We start from the raw sequence: 24,857 nt of genomic DNA on the forward strand, positions 1-24,857 counted from the left end.
CAGTAGATGTGGCATAGGCATGCTAGTCTGAGTGGCCTGCTTCGGTGCTGTAAAAGATCCAATGGCAACTACATTTCTCAATGGGACAGATTATTAATAGTTTCATTCACAATATTTTTGGCATTCTTGTGCAAGGACATTCATGGATTCAGGTAATACTCGTTGATGGATCCTTTGGAACCTGTAGAGGTCAGTTGAGGAGAAGGGGTACAGAGTTGTAAAGAGTGCATTGGTAAGTGCTAGCTTCAGTAACATAGCACTAATCCACAGCAATCATGAGGAAGATAAAAAAAATTATTTTACACAATTGCACATTGAAGAGGAGAAACATTGGCAAATCTTCCAAATCCCGGAGGGGGTAAAGCAAAAATAAGTCTGAATAGTAGAGAATATGATATTTTAAAAAGCAATGGGTGAAATAAATTAGTTGTAACTTTAAAGAAGTTTATGAAGTGGTTGGTAAGTAATATTACAGATCCATTGAATGCATATGTGTTCTCTCCAGTAAGGGACATAATATATATTCTATTGTATTTAAGTATATTCATATATTATAATGAAGGTAAGTACTGCCATGCTTGGGCAGAAACAGAACTGCAATAAATATCCCAGACTGTCTTCCAGTTCCTTGCTGTGGTCTATGCCATGTGACTGAGTTACATTCTAAGTTGTGCAGTGTACATCCAGGCAGAAGAATCAACAAACCGACTAAAATTCTTTAAATCACATTCAATTAAAATGCTTTTTTTTTGTAGAAATAAAATGGTTAATAATGTATAACTTTTTGCAATAAATTGTTTTTATAAATTCCAGTATATTCAATTGTCTTGAGTTATCCATCCAGATTCAGACCAGGCAAAATAGCACAGATCTGTAGCACTGTGCACCTATCCAGAATGCCCAAATTGATTTGTGATGAGATATACTTTAATCTGGTTGTAGTCACACTGGTGAAAGTGCAGAATAGTTTGTGTATTGCCCCTAGACCTCAGTCTTCAGCCAACTGGATTCCTCCTCAGGATATGAAGAAATAGCTGAAGACATTGGATACTACAAAAGCTGTAGGTCCTGGCTGCATTCTGGCAATAGTACTGAAGACTTGTGCTTCAGAACTAGCATGCTACAGCCAAGCTGTTCTAGTACAGCTACAACACTAGCGTTTACATAACAATGTGCTAATTTGCCCATATTGGTTCTATGCACAAAAAGCAGGACAAGTCAAACTGCTTCATCAGTCTACAATCGATCATCGGTAAAGTGGTGGAAGATATCATCAACAGTAATATCAATACTGGGCAATAACTTGCTCACTGATGCTCAGTTTGGGTTTCGCTCGTGATACTCATCTTCTTATTTCATTACAGCCTTAGTTCAAACACTGACAAAGAACTGAATTCCAGAAACAAGTTGAGAGTGACTGCCCTTGACATCAAGGCTGCATTTGATTGAGGGTGATGTCAAGGAGCCCAAGCAAAATTGGGTCACTGGGAATTAAGGGGAAACCGTTATCCTGGTTGGAGTCATACCTGGCACAAAGCAGGATGGTTGTGGTTGTTGGAGGTCAGTTGTCTCAATTCCAAGACATCTCTGCAGGAATCCCTCAGGGTAGTGTCCAAGGCCCAACTATCTTCAGCTACTTCTTAAATGACTTTCTCTCTATCATGAATCCAGAAGTGGGGATGTTCATTGAGAATTGTGCCATGTTCCTGTCCTTCCAGACATCCAAACATCCTTGATTATTGCTACACAACCAACAAAGATGCCTACCGTTCATTCCCCATCCGCATTTTAGAAAATTCAATCATAGCGCTGTGCTATTGCTCCTGCTCCTGGCTAACAAGCAGAAATTGAAGCATGAGAACCCAGTACAGAAAGTAGTGTAGTGTTGGTCTGGAGCAATGGAAGGGCTTCTCCAGGAATGCTTAGAGTTAATGGACTGAACCATGTTCAAGAACTCAGCAGTGAACCTAAACGAGCATGCCATTACAGTCTACATTACTAATGGGTGACTGCATGCTGAAGAAATTAATCCAAATGTTCTTCAATCGGAAACCATGGATGAACTGGGAGATCCACTCACTGCTGAAGTCCCGGTCTGAGGCATTCAATTTGGGTAATGCTGACCTGTACAGGAAATCCACATACAACCTTTGCAAGGTCATCAGTGATGACAAGAGACAATACCAAAGTAAGCTTGAGATCGAGATTGACCAGACAGTTACCCATTGTTTGTGGCAGGGCTTACACAACACAGCGGACTTCACTTCAGTGAAGTCGGACAGAATCGTGGGCAAGAATACATCCCTACTTGATGAGCTCAATGCGTTCTACGCTCACTTTGAACAGAACATCAGTAAAATGATGTCACCTGAGCCATCAGCCTCTGATGCAACTGTGTCCACTGTCACTGCTGCAAATGTTAGATCAGCTTTTTCCTTGAGAGTGAACCCATGGAAAGCAACTGGCTAGGATAGAGTCCCCGGCTGAACGCTTAGATCCTGTGCAAACCAGCTGACAGGAGTATTCCTGAAATCTTTAACCTCTCCACTTCACCACTATCATCCTGGTATCAAAGAAAAATCATGTAGTATTCCTCGACGATTGCTGTCTGATGGCTCTGACCTCCATAATTATGAAGTGCTTTAAGACGCTAGTCATGGGTCATCAATTCCAGCTTAACAAACTGCCTTGATCCTTTTATAATGTGCCTATGGAAAGCAACAGGTCTAAGGTAGGCGCCATCTTCCTGGTACTATCCCTGGAACAAGGAGGTATTCAGACTCCTATTTATTGATTACAGCTCCACCTTCAACACCATTGTTCCAAACGAATTCATCTCTAAATTCTGAAACCTGGATCTCGGCTCTCCCCTTTGTAACTGGATCCTTGACTTCCTGACCCAGAGACCGCAATCAGTAAGAATAGGTGACAACACCTCCTCCATCATAATCCTGAATGCCAGTTCCCTGCAAGGCTGCATACTCAGTCCCCTAGTATAATCCTTACACATTCACAACTGTGTGGCCCTATTCCACCCCAATTCCACTTACAAGTTTGCTGACAATACCACCGTTGTATGTCAAATCTCAGACAACGATGAGACAGATGCCCAGAATAAGATTGAGTGCTTAGCAGCATGGTGTAAAGATAACAATCTCTCCATCAACAACATTAGGAGCTGGTCATTGACTTCAGGAAGCAGAGTGGAGGGCATGCTTCTGTCTGCAACAATGGTGTGTGGTAAAGATGATTGAGCGTGTCACGTTCCTGGGAATAATGATCACCAACAATCTGTCCTGGTCCAGCCACGTCAATGTGACAGTCGAGAAAGTGCAATAACACTTCTACTTCCTCAGGAGCCGAAGGAAATTCAGCATGTCAACAAAGACTCTCGACAACTTCCCATAGATGTACCATAAAAAAGCATCCTATCTGTCTGCATCACAATGTAGTATGGCAACTGCTCTTCCCAAGACTGCAAAAAAACTACAGAGTTGTAAACGTAGCCTGTCCACCACGCAAACTAGCCTTCCGTCCATTGACTCCATCTATACTTTCTGCTGCCTTGTGAAAGCAATCAACATAATCAAAGACGCCTCTCACTCTGGTTATACTCTCTTCTACCTCTTCGGAAAGGCAGAAGCTATAAAAGTTTGAATATGTGTACGACAGATTCAAAAACAACAACTTCCTTGCAGTTATCAGACTTTTGATGTGAAGGTGCTGGTGTTGGATTGGGGTGGACAAAGTTAAAAAGGATACAGATAGACTCTTACCTCAAACCTTTAATGCAGTGTCTGAGCTGAGATATTACCTTTTTTAAAATTAAACCTTAAGTTATCCCTGGACTGGGCTTTTCATATCAATGAAAATCTGCATCCCCATTCTAAGCGATTAAAGACTTGACAGCAATCTAGATTTGTTTAATACATCACATCAGTTATACACTTTGATCTTTTACTATAAATTCTGAGTCCTATGATCCTGCCCCACTCGCTACCTGAAGAAGGAGCAGCAGTCAGAAAGCTTGTACTTCCAAATAAATCGGATTTTTGAACAGACCTCTCAAATGTTAATGTTGACTTCTCTCTCTGCACCTTTTCTGCTACTGTACCGCTGTATTCTGCTACCCTGATGCACTTTTTTTTGGTATGATCTACCTGTGTAGCATGCAAAACAACATTTTTCACTATATCTCGGTACATGAGACAGCAATAAATCAAACTCACTTGTGATGACTTGGATACTGAAGCAGTCCATGTTCAAATTCAGCAAGACCTGGATAATAGTCAGGGTTGAGCTGACATGTGGCAATTAACATTTGTCCACACAAGTACTAGGCAATAACAAGAGAAAATCATGTCTTGATGTTCTGTAGCATTACCACATTGAATCCCCAGTCATCAACATCCTGGGTTAACATTGATCAGAAACTGAACTGGACTAGCTATGTAATTACTGTTTTTTAGCTTTGACAAAGGGTCAGTTAGACTCAAAACACCAGCTCTTTTCTCTCCTTACAGATGCTGCCAGACATGCTGAGATTTTCCAGCATTTTCTCTTTTAGTTATGTAATTACTGTAGTTGCGTGAGTTAGTCCAAGACTTGGAATTCAGTAACAAGAACTCTCTTCATACTTCCTAAAGCTTATCCACTGTCAGCAAGGTGCAATTCAAGAGTGTGATGGAATGCTCCCACTTTTCTGAATGTGTGCAGCTGCAACAAAAATAAATTTGACACCATGCAGGATAAAGCAGCCTGCTTGATTGGTGCCACATCCACAATATTCAGTTGCTCCACAACCAATACTCAGGAGCAGCAAATATGTACCACCTCAAAAGAGCAATAGATATTTGGGAAGATCACCACTTGCAAATTCCTCTCTAAGTCACTAACCTGACTCGGAAATATGTCGCTGTTCCTTCAATTCCTGCAATTCCCTCCTGAACAGCATTTTCGGGATACTTACTCCAAATGAACTGTAATAGTTCAAGAAAACAACTTACCACTATCTTCTGAAGGGCAGCCAGCAATGGGAAATAAATACAGGCTAGCATTGACCGATGTAGCTGTCAATGTCTACATCTCATGAATAATTTTGTTTTAACGTCCTCCCACTTTATTTACATGTAAATGCTGTGCTTGTGTCTTTTTGGGAATCTCTCAAATTCTGTAACCAAGAGAGTGGAAACCCAGCATCATGCATGTGTTCCCTATTTCCTGTTATTATTGTCCAGGGATTAATCTTTTCCTGGGCAGTAATAACAGGATTAGTCCCATTAAATTTGGAAAGTGTCGTGTGCTAAATCTAAAATATTCTTCATTTTACAGCTTCCTCAAATGTTCCCAGGTGAGAATTTGGAAAATTCCATTCCAGAAACCACCAACCATGACTGCTGTTATACAGAAGAGAGAAAGTATTCAGATTTGGAACCATATCTCAGGTGTGAAAATCTTTGCATGCTTAGTAGAGTATAGGTTGTTCTGCTATAACATGACAGTAGTGTTCCTCTGCAACCTCACGCTGTAGAAAATTGCGTTATGGAAAACCGCTGTATAAAATCGTGCTGTAGAAGATCACTAATAGAAAATCCCTATACCCGTTCAGCAGAAAGTTTTTGCTTTATCCGAACAATATCCATAATTAGTCAATTGTATTATCACCAATTCGCGCTAACAAAACGTGTATTATAGCAGAATGACCTGCATTCTAATCTATGATAAAAACCCTATAGCATAGATTTGGAGTATACAATCAGTCTGTCTAGTGTGGATTTTTGAAGCAGTTTTTATTTGAAAGTTAATTGCTCAGTAGTTAGATTAGATTTCACACCAGCGGATGGATATGCTTTTGTGTTAGTATTGGTGTTGTGAAGAAGTTCCATGGGAGGATATTAACAATAGATGCTATGGTTCCACTGTCTGGAGTATGTGTGGACACGATAAGAAGGTTGTATAGCAGAATCTCCGTGTCTGATTATACCTTTTCTATCTTCCTCAATCTTAAAATTACATGGAACCAAACTATAATAAATGTAAATCATAAGGGGCACAGATGAGATGAATAGCAAAGGTATTTTGCCGAGAATGGGGGGAGTTTAAAACTAGTAGGCATATTTTTAAGGTGAAAGAAGAAAGATTTAAATGGGAACAGAGGGGCAACCTTTTCACATGGAGAGTAGTTCATATGTGGAATGAACTGGTAGAGGAAGTGATAGATGCAGGCACAGTTACAACATTTAAAAGACATTTGGACAGATACGTGAATAGGAAAGGTATAGAGGGATATAGGCCAAATGCAGGCAAATAGGGCTAGTTTAGTTTGGGAAACTAGGTCAGCATGGTCAGTTGGATCGAATGGTTTGTTTCCGTGCTGTATGACTCTATGATTCTATGATTGCATTTTCTTCTTGACACTAGTAACCCAAACTTATTTAAAACCGAATTTAGAACTGCATTGTAGTTTGAATGCTTCATTAAAGCTTTTTATAATATTTACTTAATGTATCTTATTTTTAATTTGGGTTATGCTTTTTGCAGATATTTGATATCTTTGCCATCTCATGTGTTAAAAAACGATTACATACAGAAGTTCTTCTGCACTGCCATACCCAATCATTCTGTTCAACACTTGAGTAAGTAAACTGATTCAATTCTTGATGTTTGTATTGAACATATTTTTGAACATGTGCACCCTCTTGTGTAGCAAATCAGAGAGTCAGTGCTCCATTAAAGTTGCGATTGTATTTCTGAAAATCATGACTTTAAGTGAAAATAGTTTTAACAAATCACATTTTCCCATTAAAACCAATGGAACAACCCTGGTTATGTTACGTAGACCTTCCTTGTCTGACAGAGAACATTTAAACTGAAATACTTTACATTGATAAATTCCTATACTGGTAAATGAAGCAATTTTCAAAACAAAATAAATGTAAAAATTAAAAAAAAAAGTGGGCTCTAGAAATGAGTAGCAAAAGGTGGAAGGAGCAGCTTGTGATAATTTCTCTTCAAGTGGATTTGTGATTAACGTCACCATTTTGATCATAAATGTCCTCATAACAGATATATGATCGCAACGTATATTTAGGACACTGGGCTGGAAAACTATTTCTTCTCTGCCGCAGTAAAACCAGCAGAGCAGCAGCCCTCCTTACATGGAATCTGCTGTGGATGTGGGAACTGCTCCCACTGGCTTTAAATCCTGGGAGTGAAAAGAGAGAGATCTCTGATGAAATAGGGTGAAGCTGATCTCAAACCCAGCAGATGAAACCTGACCAATGGCAGATCAAAGTATCTCATTGAGGATTCAGTAGGGAGGATGTGTCAACATGCAAAGTTCAATGCAAAGGAGGATCAACAATAAGGGTGAGTTAGGGTGCAAAAAAAATTGCAAGCTGGAGGATCATCATTGAGAGGATAGATTATAACCTGGAGAACATATTAGGGAAGTAGAAATGCTGCAAATTTGAGGATTGACAAGAGGATGAGTCAGGGATTGACAGAGACTATCATTTGGAGAGGAAGTGTTTCAGTGACTACAGAGTTAGAGAGCAGGATTTGCAGCAAACAGGAGCTACTTTATGTAGAAAGTTATCATACTTTATGATATTTTTTAGTTTGTTTTATTTTGTGATTTCATTTCACAATATAGAAGTTTAGTGATATAAAGTATTTCAATTTAAAAGGAATAATGTTTTAATGCTTCTCTTCTGATGAGGAATGTTCTACACAACCTACTATAGCTTTTACTTGGTTTCAATGGGAAAATATGGTTTAAGTTATTTCACTTAAAGTTGTGATTTTCAAGAATGAAACTAGAACTTTAAGTGAGGACTCCCTGTACTCCCAAGATAGACTGAGTGCTGACCCCAACAGCTAGATTGCCCTTTCTCTTTATCTCTGCAAAATGTAGAATAAGACTCAAACTCTTGTTATCTGTTTTCGGACCAGACATTGATAACACGTATTCAGCTGTATATTAAGCGTAATTTGAAATCTGATAAGGCTGCCTTCACTCAATCTTGGTTGCAATCAGCTTTTCGCAGTTGTGGGTATGTTCACCGAGCTGGGAAGGTGATTTGCAGACACTTCGTCCCCTGTCTAGGTGACATCTTCAGTGCTTTGGTTCCAAATACATTCCAGAAGACAGTACAGCAGCACTTCACAGGAGGCTCCAAAGCAATGAAGATGTCACCTAGACAGGGGACAAAACGTCTGCAAATCAACTTCCCAGCTCAGTGAACATACTCACAACTACAGCAACCGGCACCCAAGCTACAAATCTTTATGCAAACCTTGAATCAGTTTATTGTTTATATTAAGATTAGGTATTAATTCTGCTCCCAGATATCAGAACTCCACCCATATACTTCTTTGTTGACTGTAAAGTTCCTGATAACATTTCCAGATGATTCACTGAAATGCTCTTAATTTTGATGAAGAATGCAATGAAAAAAATTCAGCAAAAAGAATTTTAAATCATATATTTCAAATATCAGTGTTAAACATCAAGCTATCTGAACCATTTCCTGAAGACTAATACCATATTTTCACTTTGGAACCGCAAATGCTTTTAAGCAAAACATTAGTAAATTTGATATAGGAGACTTTTAAAACACTTTTGCTAGGAACAATAAATTACCTAATCCAGAAACAACCAGGGTGAATGTGAGATGGTTCATTTCTACCGGTTTTTCATGGTGCTGTCCCAACATGAGTTTGCCTTGGAATGTTAATGTGCATTATTACTTTAGATAATGTACACAACTATACCCCCAGTGTGTGAGGCATCTTGCAAATTAATGCTCTGCTTAGTTAACTTGTGTGTTTAGTAAAATATGAATCTTACTCTGTAATAAACCTTCTAAAAGTTGTATACAACCAGTAATAGGCTAATTGGTCTATAATTGCTTGGTTTATCCTTTTTAGTGACTTTTGGCACTGCCCTGTTACATTTGGCAATCTTCTAGTCTTTGAGATTAATATTCATAGATATCGAAATTAGAAAGATTTATTTAAGAGTTTAAAGGGTCCATGTTATTAGTTGATTATTAGTTAGAGTCCTACAATGTATAACACAGAAACAAACCCTTCAGTCCAACTCGCCCATGCCAACCAGATATCTCAAATTAATCTAGTCCCATTTGCCAGCATTTGGCCCATTATCCCTCCAAGCCCTTCATAAACCCATCAGATGCCTTTTAAATGCTGTAACTGTACCAGCCTTCAGCACTTGCTCTGGCAGTTCATTTCATACACTCTCTACCCTCTGCCTGAAAAAATTGCCCCTTAGGTCCCTTTTAAAACTTCCCTCTCACCCTAAACCTATGCCCTCTAGTTTTGGGCTCCCATCAAACCAGGGAAAAGACCTTGTCTATTTAGGAGAATGTGAGAACCAGAGATCAGAGTTGAAAAGTGTGGCATTGGAAAAGCGCAGCAGGTCAGACAGCATCCGAGGAGCAGGAGAATCAATGTACCAGGCATAAACCTGGTGGGCAGCACGGTGGCACAGTGGTTAGCACTGCTGCCTCACAGCGCCTTAGACCCGGGTTCAATTCCCGATTCAGGCGACTGACTGTGTGGAGTTTGCGCGTTCTCCCCGTGTCTGCGTGGGTTTCCTCCGGGTGCTCCGGTTTCCTCCCACAGTCCAAGATGCGCGGGTCAGGTGAATTGGCCATGCTAAATTGCCCGTAGTGTTAGGTAAGGGGTAAATGTAGGGGTATGGGTGGGTTGCGCTTCGGCGGGTCGGTGTGGACTTGTTGGGCCGAAGGGCCTGTTTCCACACTGTAAGTAATCTAATCTAATCTAAACCCTTCATCAGGCATTCCTGATGAAGGGCTTTGTGTCCGAAGCATCGATTGTCCTGCTCCTCTGATGTTGCCCTGATCTGCTGTGCTTTATCAGCGCCGCATTTTTCAACTTGTCTATTTACCCTATCCATGTCCCTCATAATTTTATAAAACTCAAAAGGTTTTTCCCTCAGCCTCTGCTCCAGAGAAAACAAGCCCAGTCTATTCAGCTCTCACTATAACTCAAACCCTCCAACCCTGGCAACGTCCTTGTAAATCTTTTCTGAATCCTTTCAAGTTTCACAACATCCTTCCTATAGGAGGGAGACCAGAATTGCACACAATACTCCAAAGTGGCCTAACCAATGTCCTGCACAGCCACAACTTACCTCCCAACTCCTATACTTCATGCACAGACCAATAAAGGAAAACATACCAAATACCCTCTTCACTATCATATCTATCTGCGACTCTACTTTCAAGGAACTATGAACTGTACTCCAAGGTCTCCATATTGTCCCTATTTCTCTATGAAACAATTTTTAGTATTCATTCAGCTTTTTCATATTTATGTTGTTAATCTGGAATATTGCAGAAAATTAATTCATTAATTCTTATAGAAAATAAACCCCTGCTTTTCAACAGACCTTTCTGAAAGGTATGTCCTATGTATAGCCAGTTCCCCTTGGATGCTATTACTTTCTCATGCTTTAGCATGGCAACAGATGTTTACCTTTTGAGTTCTGTTCATTTTTTGCGACCCTTGCTTTAGAAACATAGAAAATAGGTGGAGGAGCAGCCCATTTGGCTCTTCAAAGCGGCACCACCATTCAATATGATCATGCAATTTCAGTATCCTATTCCTATTTTCTTTCCAATACCCCTCGATCCTTTAGACCATAAGACATTGGAGCAGAAATTATACCATTGAGCCCATCATGCCTGCTCCATTTTTCAATCATGGCTGATAAATTTCTCAACCCCATTCTCTCTCTTTCACCAAATAACCCTTGATCCCCCTGACAATCAAGAACCCATCTATCTCCATCATAAATATACTCAAAGACATGGTCTCCACAACCTTCTGTGGCAATGAATTCCATAGATTCACCACTCTCTGGCTGAAGAAGTTTCCCCTTATCTCTGTTCTAAAAGGTCTTCCCTTTACTCTAAGGCTGTGCTCTCAGATCCTATCTCTCTGGCCACAACAGCCATATCCAGCTCCCTCTTGAATATATTTAATGGACTGGCCTCAACAGCTTCCTGCAGGAAGATTTCCACAGGTTCAGAACTCTGAAGAGTTCTTCCTCATCTCAGTCCTGAATGACTTACCCATTATTTTTAGACAGTGATCCCTGGTTCTGGATTTCTGCAAAATCGGGAACACTCTTCCTGCGTCTAGCTTGTCCAGTCCCGTCAAGATTTTATTTGTTTCTGTGAGAACCCCCCTCATTCCTCTAAATTCCAACAAGTACAAGCCCCGTCAATCCAGTCTTTCCTCATGTCAGTCCTGCCATCCCAGGAATCAGTCTGGGGAACTTTTGTTAGACTCCCTCAATAACAAGAATGTCCTTCCTCAGATTAGGAGAACAAAACTGCACACAGTACTCCAGGTGTGGCCTCACCCAGGCCCTATATAACTGCAGCAAGGTATCCTTACTCTAATATTCAAATCCTCTTGCTATGAAGGCCAGCATGCCATTAGATTTCCTCACTGCCTGCTGCATGTCAACCTTCGGCGACTGTTCCACCATGACACACAGGTCTCGTAGCACCCTCATCTTTTCCTAAACTGCAACCGTTCGGATAATAATCTACCTTCCTGTTTTGCAACCAAAGTGGATAACCTCACATTTATCCCCATTATACTACATTTGCTAAGTATTTGCCCACTCAGCCAGTCTATTCCAGTCACCCTGCGGCCTTTTAGCATCCTTCTCACAACACAAAATTCCCCATAGTGTCATCTGCAAATTTTGGAGACGTTGCCTTCAATTTCTTCGTCCAAATTGTTAATGTATATTGTGAAAAGCTGGTGTCCCAGCACTGAACCCTGCAGCACCACATCCATCATTGCCTGCCAAGCTGAAAAGAACCTATTTAATTCAGCTCTCTGCTTCCTGCCTGCCAATCAGTTCTTTATCCATTACCTCCAATACCATGAGCTTTAATTTTCCTCACTAATCTCTTGTGTGAAACCTTGTCAAAAGCCTTTTGAAAGTCCAGATACACAACATCCACTAATTCACCCTTGTCCACTCTACTGATCACATCCTTAAAATTCCAGAAGATTTGTCAAACATTATTTCCCTTTAGTGAGTCATTCTGACTAGGACCAATGCTGTCACCACTTTCCAAATGCTCAGTTATCACATCCTTAATAATTGACTCAAGCATTTTCCCCACCGCTATGTAAGGCTAACCGGCCCATAATGCCCCATTTTCCCTCTCCCTCCCTCCTTTTTTAAAGAGTGGGGTTACCTTAGCTACCCTCCAGTCCATTGGAACTCTTCCAGAGTCTACAGAATGCTGGAAAAGTATTACCAATGCATCTGCTATTTCTAGGGCCATTTCCTTGAGTACTCTGGGATGTACAGAGTCAGGCACTGGGGACTTAGCGGGTTTCAATCCCATCAATTTGCCAATGCCATTTCCTGACTAATAAGGATTTCCTTCAGTTCCTCCTTCATGCTTTTTATGAAGGTTATATGTCTCTCCCTTAGTGAAGATAGATGCAAAGTATTTGTTCAACTGGTTTGCTATCTCTTTGTTGTCCATTATGTAGTCGGTTTTTATGTTTTCTGCCAGCTTACTTTCACATTCTATTGCCCCTTTCTGAAATAAACCCTTTGTCCTTGGTTGAATTTAAAGGTTTTCCCAGTCCTAATTTTGCTGCTTTTTGTGGCCAATTTGTGCCTCTTCTTTGGCTTTACTCTTATGCCAGATAGGGATGTAAGTTCATCCATGTGTTCTTTAAGTGTCAACCATTGCCTAACTATTGTCATCTCTTTAACTGACCTTGGCCAGCTTATCTTAGCCAGTGCATGCGTCATACCATCAACGTTAGCTTCCATTAAATTCAGGACCCTAGTTTCAGATTTAATTGTATTACTCACCATCTTTGGCCCTTTTATTTCTATTACTGCACTTGTTTATCACGTCTTTAATCTCTTCATTCTTTATACAAATATTTCCATTTTTACAATCTGATACCACCGTTTCTTTACTTTTTATCCATTTATAAAGTTGTTCACAATCTGCCATTTATGTTATCTACCAGTTTGTTATACAATAAATGCAGGAGTGTAGGCCATTCTGCCCTTCGACCCTGCACCACCATTCATTATGATCATGGCTGATCATCCTCAATCAGTACCCTGTTCCTGCCTTATCTCCATAACCCTTGATTCCACTATCCTTGAGAGCTCCATCCAACTTTTTCTTAAATGAATCCAGAGACTGGGCCTCCACTGCCTTCTGGGGCAGAGCATTCCACACACCCACCCCTCTCTGGGTGAAGAAGTTTCTCCTCATCTCTGTCCTAAATGGCCTACCCCTTATTTTCAAGCTGTGTCCTCTGGTTCGGGACTCATCCATCAGCGGAGACATGTTTCCTGCCTCCAGAGTGTCCAATCCTTTCATAATCTGATATGTCTCAATCAGGTCCCCTCCCAGTCTTCTAAACACAAGGGTTTACAAGCCCAGTTGCTCCAATCTTTCAACATGAGATAGTCCCATCATTCTAGGAATTGACCTCGTGAACCTTCGCTGCTCTCCCTCAATAGCCAGAATGTCTTTCCTCAAAATTGGAGACCAGAACTGCACACAGTATTCCAGGTGTGGTCTCACCAGGGCCCTGTACAACTGCAGAAGAACCTCTTTGCTTCTATACTCAATCTCTCTTGTTATGAAGGCCAGCATGCTATTAGCTTGCTTCACTACCTGCTGTACCTGCATGCATACCTTCATTAACTGGTGTACAAGAACACCCAGATCTCTTTGTACTGCCCCTTTATCTAACTTGACTCCATTTAGGTAGTAATCTGCCTTCCTGTTCTTGCCACCAAAGTGGATAACCATACATTTATCCACATTAATATGCATTTGCCATGCATCTGTCCACTCACCTAACCTGTCACCCTGTAATCTCCTAACATCCTCCTCACATTTCACCTGCCACACAGCTTTGTATTATCAGCAAATTTGCTAATGTTACTATTAATACCATCTTTTATATCATTAATATATATTGTAAAAAGCTGCGGTCCCAGCACTGATCCCTGCTGCTATTCCGAAAGGGAGCCGTTTATCACTACTCTTTGTTTTCTGTCAGCCAACCAATTTTCAATCCAAGTCAGTACTTAGCCCCCAATACCATGCACCCTAATTTTGCTCACTAACCTCCTATGTGGGACTTTATCAAATGCTTTCTGAAAGTCCAGGTACACTACATCCACTGGATCTCCCTCATCCATCTTCAGAGTTACATCCTCAAAAAATTCCAAAAGATTAGTCAAGCATGATTTCCCCTTCATAAATCCATGCTGACTTTGACCTATCCTGTTACTGCTATCCAGATGTGTCGTAATTTCATCCTTTATAATTGACTCCAGCATCTTTCCCACCACTGAGGTCAGACTAACTGGTCTATAATTTCCTGTTTTCTCTCTCGCTCCTTTCTTAAAAAGTGGTACAACATTAGCCATCTATCAAACTCTGGAAAATAATCACCAATGCATCTACAATTTCTCGAGCCACCTCCTTCAGTACCCTGGGATGTAGACCATCATTGTTTTAGTCTTTCGCCCTTTTGACTTTTCTTCCTCTATCTAGCTCCATCCAAAATCATGATCAATCTGTGATTTTATTCTGTAGGTTATAGGTGGGGGAAATAACAAAGCCATAAGATTGGAAGAAATAGGAACAGGAGTAGGCCATTTAGCCCTTTGAGCCTGCTCCTCCATTCAATCGGTAATGACTAATCATTTGACTCACCAGGACTGTGGACCCAGCATGATTCATGTGGAGCACACTTCCCATCACAACAGTTCTCTCCTTTCCAGTACTGATGGCAATGCCTCTTGAATTTGAAACCGTTCTCCCACACCAATCTTTGACCCACATGTGTTTACCTCTTTAATCTTGTTGACCCTGTGTCAATTAGCTTGTGGCTCAGGTACTAATCCTAGAGGTTATTAACTTTTTGGTTCTGTTTTTTAATTTAGTCCCTAGCAACTCATATTCGCTGAGATTCCCTTTCCTCTTTCTAGTGGTATCATTAGTACCTATGTGAACCGTGACAACTAAATTTTTCCTCTCCCTCCCAAGTTCAACTGCAACCTCTGACTACCTTCCTATCTTTAAATATCAGTTTGAAAACAACTGCGCTTTTATCATTATTCAAGTTTGTTTTTGCATTGGTAAATGGATTGAGTAGAAAACTAGGTAGTATGTAAAATGTAGCTAAAATATTTGAGAATAATTGTATGTGACTAAATACGTTTAAGATTAAAGCATTATCTTTCGATACAAGCACAAAACTTAGAACATTACAGCGCAGTACAGGCCCTTCGGCCCTCGATGTTGTGCCGCCCTGTGAAACCAATCTGAAATCCATTGAACCTACATTATTCCTTTCTTGTCCATATGCCTATCCGATGACCATTTAAATGCCCATAAAGTTGGCGAGTCTACAACTGTTGCTGGCAGTGCAGTCCATGCCCCTACTACTCTGAGTAAAGACACTACCTCTGACATCTGTCTTATATCTATCACCCCTCAATTTGAAGCTATGCCCCCTTGTGCTAGCCATCACCATCCTAGGAAAAAGACTTTCACTATCCACCCGATCTAACCCTCTGATTATCTTCCATGTCTCAACTAGGTCACAAATAAACAGCCTCAAGTTCCTCGACCTTTCTTCATAAGACCTTCCCTCCATACCAGTCAACGTCCTAGTAAATCTCCTCTGAACCCTTTCCAAAGCTTCCATGTACTCCCTATAATGCAGTGACCAGAACTGTATGCAATACTCAGTGTGGCCGCACCAGAGTTTTGTACAGCTGCAGCATACCTCATGGTTTTGAAACCCGATCCTAATAAAAGCTAACACACTGTATGCCTTCTTAACAGCCTTATCAACCTGGGTGGTGACTTTGAGGGATCTGTGTACATGGACAACGAGATCACTCTGCTCATTTACACTACCAAGAATCTTACCATTCACCCAGTACTCTGCATTCCTGGTTACTCCTTCTGAAGTGAATCACCTCACACTCTTCCACATTAAACTACATTTGCCACCTCTTAGCCCAGCTCTGCAGCTTATCCATGTCCCTTTGTAACCTACAACATCCTTCGGCACTATCCACAACTGTACTGACCTTAGTGCCGTCCGCAAATTGACTAACCCATCCTTCTACACCCTCATCCAAGTCGTTTATAAAAATAACAAAGAGCGCTGGACCCAAAACAGATCCTTGTGGTACACCACTGGTAACTGAACTCCATGATGAACATTTCCCATCAATCACCACCCTCTGTCTATCTTCTTTAAGCTAACCAATTTCTGATCAAAACTACTAAATTGCCCTCAATCTCATGCCTCCGTATTTTGTGCCACAGCCTACCATGTGGAACCTTATCAAACGCCTTACTGAAATCCATATACACCACATCAATGGCTGTACCCTCATCTACCTGTTTGGTCTCCTTCTCAAAGAACTCAATAAAGTCTGTGAAGCACGACCTAACCTTCACAAAACCGTGTTGACTATCCCTAATCAATTTATTCCTTTTACCCACAACTGAAGTAAAGCTGATTGGTCTATAATTACCAGGATTGTCACTACTCCCCTTCTTGAACAAGGGAACAACATTTGCTATCCTCTGGCTTTCTGGTACTATTCCTGTAGACAATGATGACATAAAGATCAAAGCTGAAGGCTCAGCTATCTCCTCTCTGGTTCCCAGAGGATTCTAGGATAAATCCCATCCAGCCCAGAGGATTTACCTATTTTCACAATTTCCAGATTTTCTAACACCACCTCCTTGTGAACCTCAATTCCACTTGTTTCTCAGTGTTTGCCTCAACAACAGTGTCTTTTTCCAGTGTGAGTACTGATGAAAAATATTCATTTAGCGCTTCCCCAATCTCCCTTGACTTCACGCACAACTTCCCACTACTGTCTTTGATTGGCCCTAATTTTACTCTAGTCATCCTTTTATCCCTTATATACCTATAGAAAGCTTTAGGGTTTTCCCTGATCCTATCTACCAACAACCTTGTCATATCCCCTCCTCACTCCTAATAGCTCTCTCTTTAGGTTTTTCCTGGCTACCTTGTTATACTCAATTACCCTTACTGAGCCTTCACATCTCATCCTAACATAAGATTGCTTCTTCCTCTTGACAAGAGATTCCTTAGTAAACCATGGCTCCTGCTCTTGACAACTTCCCCCCCTGTCTGACAGGTACATACTTATCAAGGACACGCAGTAACTGTTCCTTGAATAAGCTCCACATTTCTATTGTGCCCATCCCCTGCAGTTTCCTTCCCATCCTATGCATCCTAAATCTTGTCTAATCGCATCATAATTGCCTTTCCCCCAGCTGTAGCTTTTGCCCTCTGGTATATACCTATCCCTTTCCATCGCTAAAGTAAACCTAATTGAATTGTGGTCACTATCATCAAAATGTTCATCTACCTCCAAATCTAACACCTGGCTGGGTTCATTGTCCAGTACCAAATCTAATGTGACCCCACATCTTGTTGGCCTGTCTACATATTATGTCAGAAAACCCTCGTGCACACATCAGACAAAAACTGACCCATCTAAAGTACTTGAACTACAGTATTCCCAGTCAATATTTGGAAAGTTAGTCCACCATAGCAATTACCCTGTCACTCTTGCTCCTATTGAGAATCATCTTTGTTAACCTTTCTTCTAAATCTCTGGAATTATTCGGGAGACCTATAGAAAGCTCCCATCAGGGTAACCTCTCTTTTCTAATCTCAGCCCATACTACCTCAGTTGATGAGTCCTCAAACATCCTTTCTGCAGTTGTAATGCTGTCCTTGGCTAACGATGTCACACCTCCACCTCTCTTACCACCTCTTCTGTTCTTACTGAAACATCTAAATCTGCGGAATCTGCAACAACCATTCCTGTCCCTGTTCTACCCATGTCTCTGAAATGGCCACAACATCGAAATCCTAGGTACCGGCCCATGCTGCAAGTTCACCCAGCTTATTCTGGATGCTCCTGGCATTGAAATAAACACACTTCAAACTAACTTCTTGCTTGCTGGTGCCCTCTTGCAACCCTGAAACCTTATTTTGGTCCTCCCTACTCTCATCCTCCTCTATACTTGAACTACAATTTAATTTCCCAGCCCCTTGCTGAATTAGGTTAAACCCACCCAAAGAGGATTAGCAAATTTCCCACCCAGAATATTGGTACCCTTCTAGTTCTGGTGAAGACCATCCTGTTTGTAGAGGTCCCACCTGCCCTAGAAAGAGCCCCAATTATCCAGGAATCCAAAACCCTCCCTTCTGCATCATTCCTGTAGCCAAATGTTCAACTCCCCTCTCTCCCTATTCCTCGCCTCGCCAGCACATGGCATGGGCAACAAACCAGAGATAACAACTCTGTTTGTCCTAGCTCTAAGCTTCCAACCTCACTGGACATTGGAGTGCATCTGGGAAAAGTAACAAACAGTGAACTTCTGCCTTAAATCCCCATCTCTTTTCCTACCTATGTCACTGGTGCCAATGTGGACCACAACTTGGAGCTGCTCCCCCTCTGCTGCAAGGATCCCAAAAATACGTTCACAGACATCACAAAACCTGGCACCTGGGAGGCAACACACCAACCATCAATCTCTCTTGTTCCCACAGAACCTCCTATCTGTCCCCCTAACTAAAGAGTCCCCAATGACTAATGTTCTGCTCCTCTTCTCCCTTCCCTTTCTTTTCTGAGCAACAGGGACAGACTCTGTACCAGAGCCCTGTGCCCCATTGCTTACCCATGGTAAGTTGTCCCCCTCAACAGTATCCAAAACAGTATACTTGTTGAGGGGAACAGCCACAGGGCATCCCTGCACTGCCTGCTGGTTCCCTTTCTGTCCCCTGACAGGAACCCATCTACCTCCTTGTATCTGAGGTGTGACTACCTCCCTGTAATTCCTCTCAATAACCCTCTCGCCTCCTGAATGATCCGAAGTTCATTCAGTTCCAGCTCCAGCTCCAGTTCCCTAACGTGGTTTTGAGGAGCTGAAGTTGGATGCACTTCCTGCAGATGCAGTTAACAGGGACACTGGTGGTGACCCTTACCTCCCAAATACTGCAGGAGGAACATTCAACTGCCCTAAACTCCATTCCCACTATTCTAAGTTCCCAATGAGCCTACTGAAAACTAAGAGAAATGAAAGAGTAGTCACCTTATCAATCTGGCACACAGAACGTTTTTTTTGGATGGAGGAGGATGGGTGGGAGACACTACCTGAGTAGTGTTTCGGGTAAAGCAACCGACCAAATATGAATCCTCACTTACCAAGCAGTCCCATGTCCACTCCCGCTCAGCGTGTGCTCTGACGATACACGAAGTAAGTTTTCAAACTTCACTAGATGGAGGATGGGAAAAATTTCTGGCGTAACAGCTGCTCCTTTAGGTGTTGGAGGTGATTTCCTCAAATTCCAGGGGCAGCAATTACTGTTTTATATGCTGTTGTATTGCTTTGGAACTTTGGGGGGAAAAAAGTAAAAAAAAAACAACAGTTTTAAAAGGGAGAAGAACAGACAAAGGAAGCACATCGTGAGGTCGGTGCAGGAGGGAGAGCGAAAGAAACTGACATAGCAGTGAACCTGTACAGTTACTGCCTTTGCTATTTGAATTCTTCTATTGCTGGACATCGGAGTGCGTCTGGGAAAATTAACAAACAGTGAAATTCACAACTGATCTTGGAGGAACTGTTTGGGCGAAGTACACAGCACAGAAGCAGATGAGTGTATTGTATTTAAGTGGGACCTGCTGAAAGTGTGCAGTAGTGAGTAGAGTGGGTACTTACTTGATTATATGTTTTTGAGATATGTCTCTTGATTAAACTTAAACTATAAGCCATAGCTATTAATTTAACCTGGGGCAGTGTTTTGTAGAGGAATAAGACAATGTTATTTTCTGGGTCTATAGATTGTGAAGGAGCAAAATTGGCCTTTAATAGAGTGAAATGCATTTCTTGTCAGAGTTTAAGATTAGATTAGATTAGATTAGATTACTTACAGCATGGAAACAGACCCTTCGGCCCAACAAGTCCACACCAACCCGCCGAAGCGCAACCCACCCATACCCCTACCCCTACATTTACCCCTTACCTAACACTATGGGCAATTTAGCATGGCCAATTCACCTGACCCGCACATCTTTGGACTGTGGGAGGAAACCGGAGCACCCGGAGGAAACCCACGCAGACACGGGGAGAACGTGCAAACTCCACACAGTCAGTCGCCTAAGGCGGGAATTGAACCCGGGTCTCTGGCGCTGTGAGGCAGCAGTGCTAACCACTGTGCCACCGTGCCGCCCACAAAAGAGTTTGGGGGTTACTGCGGATTATATCTGCAATAAATGCTGTTGGTTGCAAATCTTATCAGATCAAATGGATCGGTTGGAGAGACAGTTAGAAGCCATGAGGAATTTGCAACAGCAACCATACGTGATGGATAGTGGTTATAGGAAGGGGGTAATGTCTCAGATACAGTCACATAGCTGGGTTAACTCCAGGAAAGGTAAGAGGTAGGCAGCTACTGCAGGAGCCTTCTGTAGCTATACCCATTTCAAACAAGTATGCTGTTTCGGATAATGTAGGGGGTGATGGATTCCCAGGGCAACGTTGCACGAACAGCCAAGTTTCTGGTATTGAGACTGGCTCTAATACAATTAGGGATATGTCGGGTTCCAAGAGATCAATTGTATTCGGGGACTGTCTAGTCCGAGGTACAGACAGACATTTCTGCGGCCAGCAGCGAAAAATCAGAATGGTGTATTGCTTCGCTGGTGCCAGGATCAAGAATGTCTCAGAGGAGGTGCAGAATGTTCTCGAGAGGGATTGGGGCCAGCAAGAGGTCATTGTCCACATTGGAACCAACGACATAGGAAGGGAAAAGGTTGAGATTCTGAAGGGCGATTACAGAAAGTTATGCAGGAATTTAAAAAAGAGGTCCTTGAGAGTAGAAATATCTGGATTACTCCCAGTGCTACGAGCTATTGAGGGCAGGAATAGGAGAATAGAACAGATGAATGCATGGCTGAGGAGCTGGTGTATGGGAGAAGAATTCACAAGTTTGGACCACTGGAATCTCTTTTGGGGTAGAAGTGACCTGTACAAGAAGGATGGGTTGCTCCTAAATTGAAAGGGGACCAATATACTGGCAGGGAGATTTGCTAGAGCTGCTTGAAAGGATTTAAACTAGTAAAGAGATCAATCTGAGGCTGCTACAGTTGAGAACAGAAGCGAGTCAAGCAGTCAGGGTAGACCGGGACAAGGTAGCACTAATAAATTATACTGCATTTATTTCAATGCAAGGGGCCTAACAGGGAAGGCAGATTAACTCAGGGCATGGTTAGGAACATGGGACTGGGATATCATAGCAATTACAGAAACATGGTTAATGGCAGCTTAATGTTCCAGGATATAAATGCCACAGGAAAGAGAGGAGTAGCATTTTTGTTAAGGGATAGCATTACAGCTGTGCTAAGGGAGGATATTCCTGGAAATACATCCAGGGAAGTTTATAGCCCCCCCTTATAGTCAGAGGGAAATTGAGAAACAAGCTTGTAAGGAGATCTCGGCTATCTTTAAGAATAATAGGGTGGTTATGGTAGGGGATTTTAACTTTCCAAACATAGACTGGGACTGCCATAGTGTTAAAGATTTAGATGGAAAGGAATTTAAGTGTGTACCAGAAAATTTTCTGATTCATTATGTGGATGTACCTATTAGAGAAGGTGCAAAACTTGATCTACTCTTGGGAAATAAGGCAGGTCAGATGACTGAGGTGTCAGTGGGGGAGCATTTTGGGGCCAGCGACCATAATTCTATTAGATTTAAAATTAGTGATGGAAAAGGACAGAACAGATCTAAAAGTTGATGTTTTAAATTGGAGGAAGGCCAATTTTGACGGTATTAGGCAAGAACTTTCAAAAGCTGATTGGGTGCAGATGTTCGCAGGCAAAGGGACATCTGGAAAATGGGAAGTCTTCAGAAGTGAGATGAGCATCCAGAGAAAGTATATTCCTGTTAGGGTGAAAGGAAAGGCTGGTAGGATAGGGAATGCTGGATAACTAAAGAAATTGCGGGTTTGGTTAAGAAAAGAAGGAAGTATATGTCAGGTATAGACAGGGTAGATTGAGTGAATCCTTAGACGAGTATAAAGGCAGTAGGAGTATCCTTAAGAGGGAAATCAGGAGCGCAAAAAGGGGACATGAGATAGCTTTGGTAAATTGAATTAAGGAGAATCCAAATGGTTTGTACAAATATATTAAGGACAAAAGGGTAACTAGGGAGAGAATAGGGCCCCTCAAAGATCAGCAAAGCGGCCTTTGTGTGGAGCCGCAGAAAATGGGGGAGATACTAAACAAGTATTTTGCATCAGTATTTACTGTGGAAAAGGATATGGAAGATATAGACTTTTGGGAAATAGATAGTGACACCTTGCAAAATGTCCAGATTACAGAGGAGGAAGTGCTGGATGTCTTGAAACGCGTAAAGGTGGATAAATCCCCAGGACCTGATCAGGTGTAACCGAGAACTCTGTGGGAAGCTAGAGAAGTCATTGCTAGGCCTCTTGCTGAGATATTTGTATCATTGATACAAAGTGAGGTGCCGGAAGACTGGAAGTTAGCTAACCTGGTGTCACACTTTCAGAAGGTTAGTAAGGAGAAGCCAGGGAGCTATGGACCAGAGAGCCTGTCATTGGTGTTGGGCAAGTTATTGGAGGGAATCCTGAGGGACAGGATGTACATGTATTTGAAAAGGCAAGGACTGATTAGGGATAGTCAACATGGCTTTGTGTGTGGGAAATCATCTCACAAACTCGATTGAGTTTTTTGAAGAAGTAACAAAGAGGATTGTTGAGGGCAGAGCGGTAGATGTGATCTTATATGGACTTCAGTAAGGCGTTCGACAAGGTTCCCCATGGGAGACTGATTAGCAAGGTTAGATTTCACAGAATACAGGGAGAACTAGCCATTTGGATACAGAACTGGCTCAAAGGTAGAAGACAGATGGTGGTGGAGGGTTGTTTTTCAGACTGGAGGCCTGTGACCAGTGGTGTGCCACAAGGATCTGTGCTGGGTCCTCTACGTTTTGTCATTTACATAAATGATTTGGGTGTGGGCATAAGAGGTACAGTTAGTAAGGTTGCAGATGACACCAAAATTGGAGGTGTATTGGACAGTGAAGAAGGTTACCTCACATTACAATAGGATCTTGATCAGATGGGCCAATGGGCCAAGAAGTGGCAGATGCAGTTTAATTCAGATAAATGTGAGGTGGTGCATTTTGGGAAAACAAATCTTAGGAGGACTTGTAAACTTAATGTTAAGGTCCTAGATAGTGTTGCTGAACAAAGAGACCTTGGAGTACAGATTCATAGCTCCTTGAAAGTGGAGTCTCCGGTAGATAGGATAGTGAAGGCGGCGTTTGGTATGCTTTCTTTTATTGGTCAGAGTATTGAGTACGGAGTTGGGAAGTCATGTTGCGGCTGTACAGGACATTGGTTAGGCCACCGTTGGAATATTGCATGCAATTCTGGTTTCCTTCCTATCGGAAGAATGTTGTGAAGCTTGAAAGGGTTCAAAAAAGATTAACAAGGATGTTGCCAGGGTTGGAGGATTTGAACTATAGGGAGAGGCTGAACAGGCTGGGGCGTTTTCCCTGGAGCGTCGGAGGCTGAGGGGTGGCCTTACAGAGGTTTACAAAATTGAGGGGCATGGATAGGGTAAATAGACAAAGAACTAGAGGGCATAGGTTAAGGGTGAGAGGGGAAAGATAGAAAAGGGACCTAAGGGGCAACTTTTTCACGCAGAGGGTGGTACATGTATGGAATGAGTTGCCAGAGGAAGTGGTGGAGGCTAGTACAATTGCATCACTTAAAAGGCATTTGGATGGGTATATGAATAGAAAGGGTTTGGAGGGATATGTGCCGGGTGCTGGCAGGTGGGACTAGATTGGGTTGGGATATCTGGTCAGCATGGATGGGTTGGACCAAAGGGTGTTTCCATGCTATATATCTTTATGACTCTGTGACTCCTACCTTCCTGTCAGGCTTCTGGTCCTCGCTGTCATTCCTCCCACTATAACTTCCCGTCATGCTGCCTGGTCCTCGCTGTCTCTCCTCCTACTGTGACTTCCCGTCATGCCTTTGGTCTTCGCTGTCGCTCCTCCCACTGTAGCTTCCAGTCATGCCTCTGGTCCGCACTGTCACTCCTATCACTGCAACTGCGGCCAAGAAAATGAAAAACCTTAATTTTGTTTCAAACAAAAGGTTTGTTTCATGTTGTTTACCCATTTTTAGGTTTGTAATAGGGTCATGGAGTCATACAGCATGAAAACAGACCCTTCGGTCCAACCTGTCCATGCCGCCCAGATAGCCCAACCCATACATATGGCATATTTTAAGTTGTTTAGTTTGATTATTTGCTTTTTGAAAGATTTTAATCTGGCTAAACTTGGTTTGGATGGCATGTGGAACTAGTTTAGTTTGGGAACATGGTTTGTGTGGACTAGTTGGACCGACAGGTCTGTTTCCATGCTGTATGACTCTGACTCATACTTGTGTAACAGCTCTTAAGTTAATGTTGTAATGTTGTTGTTAAAGAGATATTAAGAGTTGTTAAGAATTCTGAGAATGAGCCTCTGTATGACCCGGAAATAGTTTTTGATTGCAGTCACTGTGTAATTGCAGAAACAAGCTTTGTTGTGGCCACTATGCTCCTCTATGTTTTAGTCATTTCATGTACCAGTGCTACTGTGTGCCTTTCTGTGAGTTAAGAATAAAAGAATGTATCA

The 24,857-nt window shown here is 41.9% G+C and overlaps 1 protein-coding gene across 2 annotated transcripts in view; it reads left to right on the forward strand.

The window, feature by feature from the left end:
- zcchc14 (zinc finger, CCHC domain containing 14) overlaps nt 1-24,857 on the forward strand; it is a 120,431-nt gene that overhangs the window by 41,974 nt on the left and 53,600 nt on the right. For both annotated transcript variants that reach the window (XM_060838068.1, XM_060838069.1), the window contains exons 5-6: nt 5,332-5,444; nt 6,541-6,635. In XM_060838068.1, the coding sequence (XP_060694051.1) occupies nt 5,332-5,444; nt 6,541-6,635 (208 nt within the window). The remainder of the gene's footprint in view (nt 1-5,331; nt 5,445-6,540; nt 6,636-24,857) is intronic.

The sequence above is a fragment of the Hemiscyllium ocellatum genome, chromosome 17 (genome assembly GCF_020745735.1).
Source record: "Hemiscyllium ocellatum isolate sHemOce1 chromosome 17, sHemOce1.pat.X.cur, whole genome shotgun sequence".
Lineage (NCBI taxonomy): Eukaryota > Metazoa > Chordata > Chondrichthyes > Orectolobiformes > Hemiscylliidae > Hemiscyllium > Hemiscyllium ocellatum.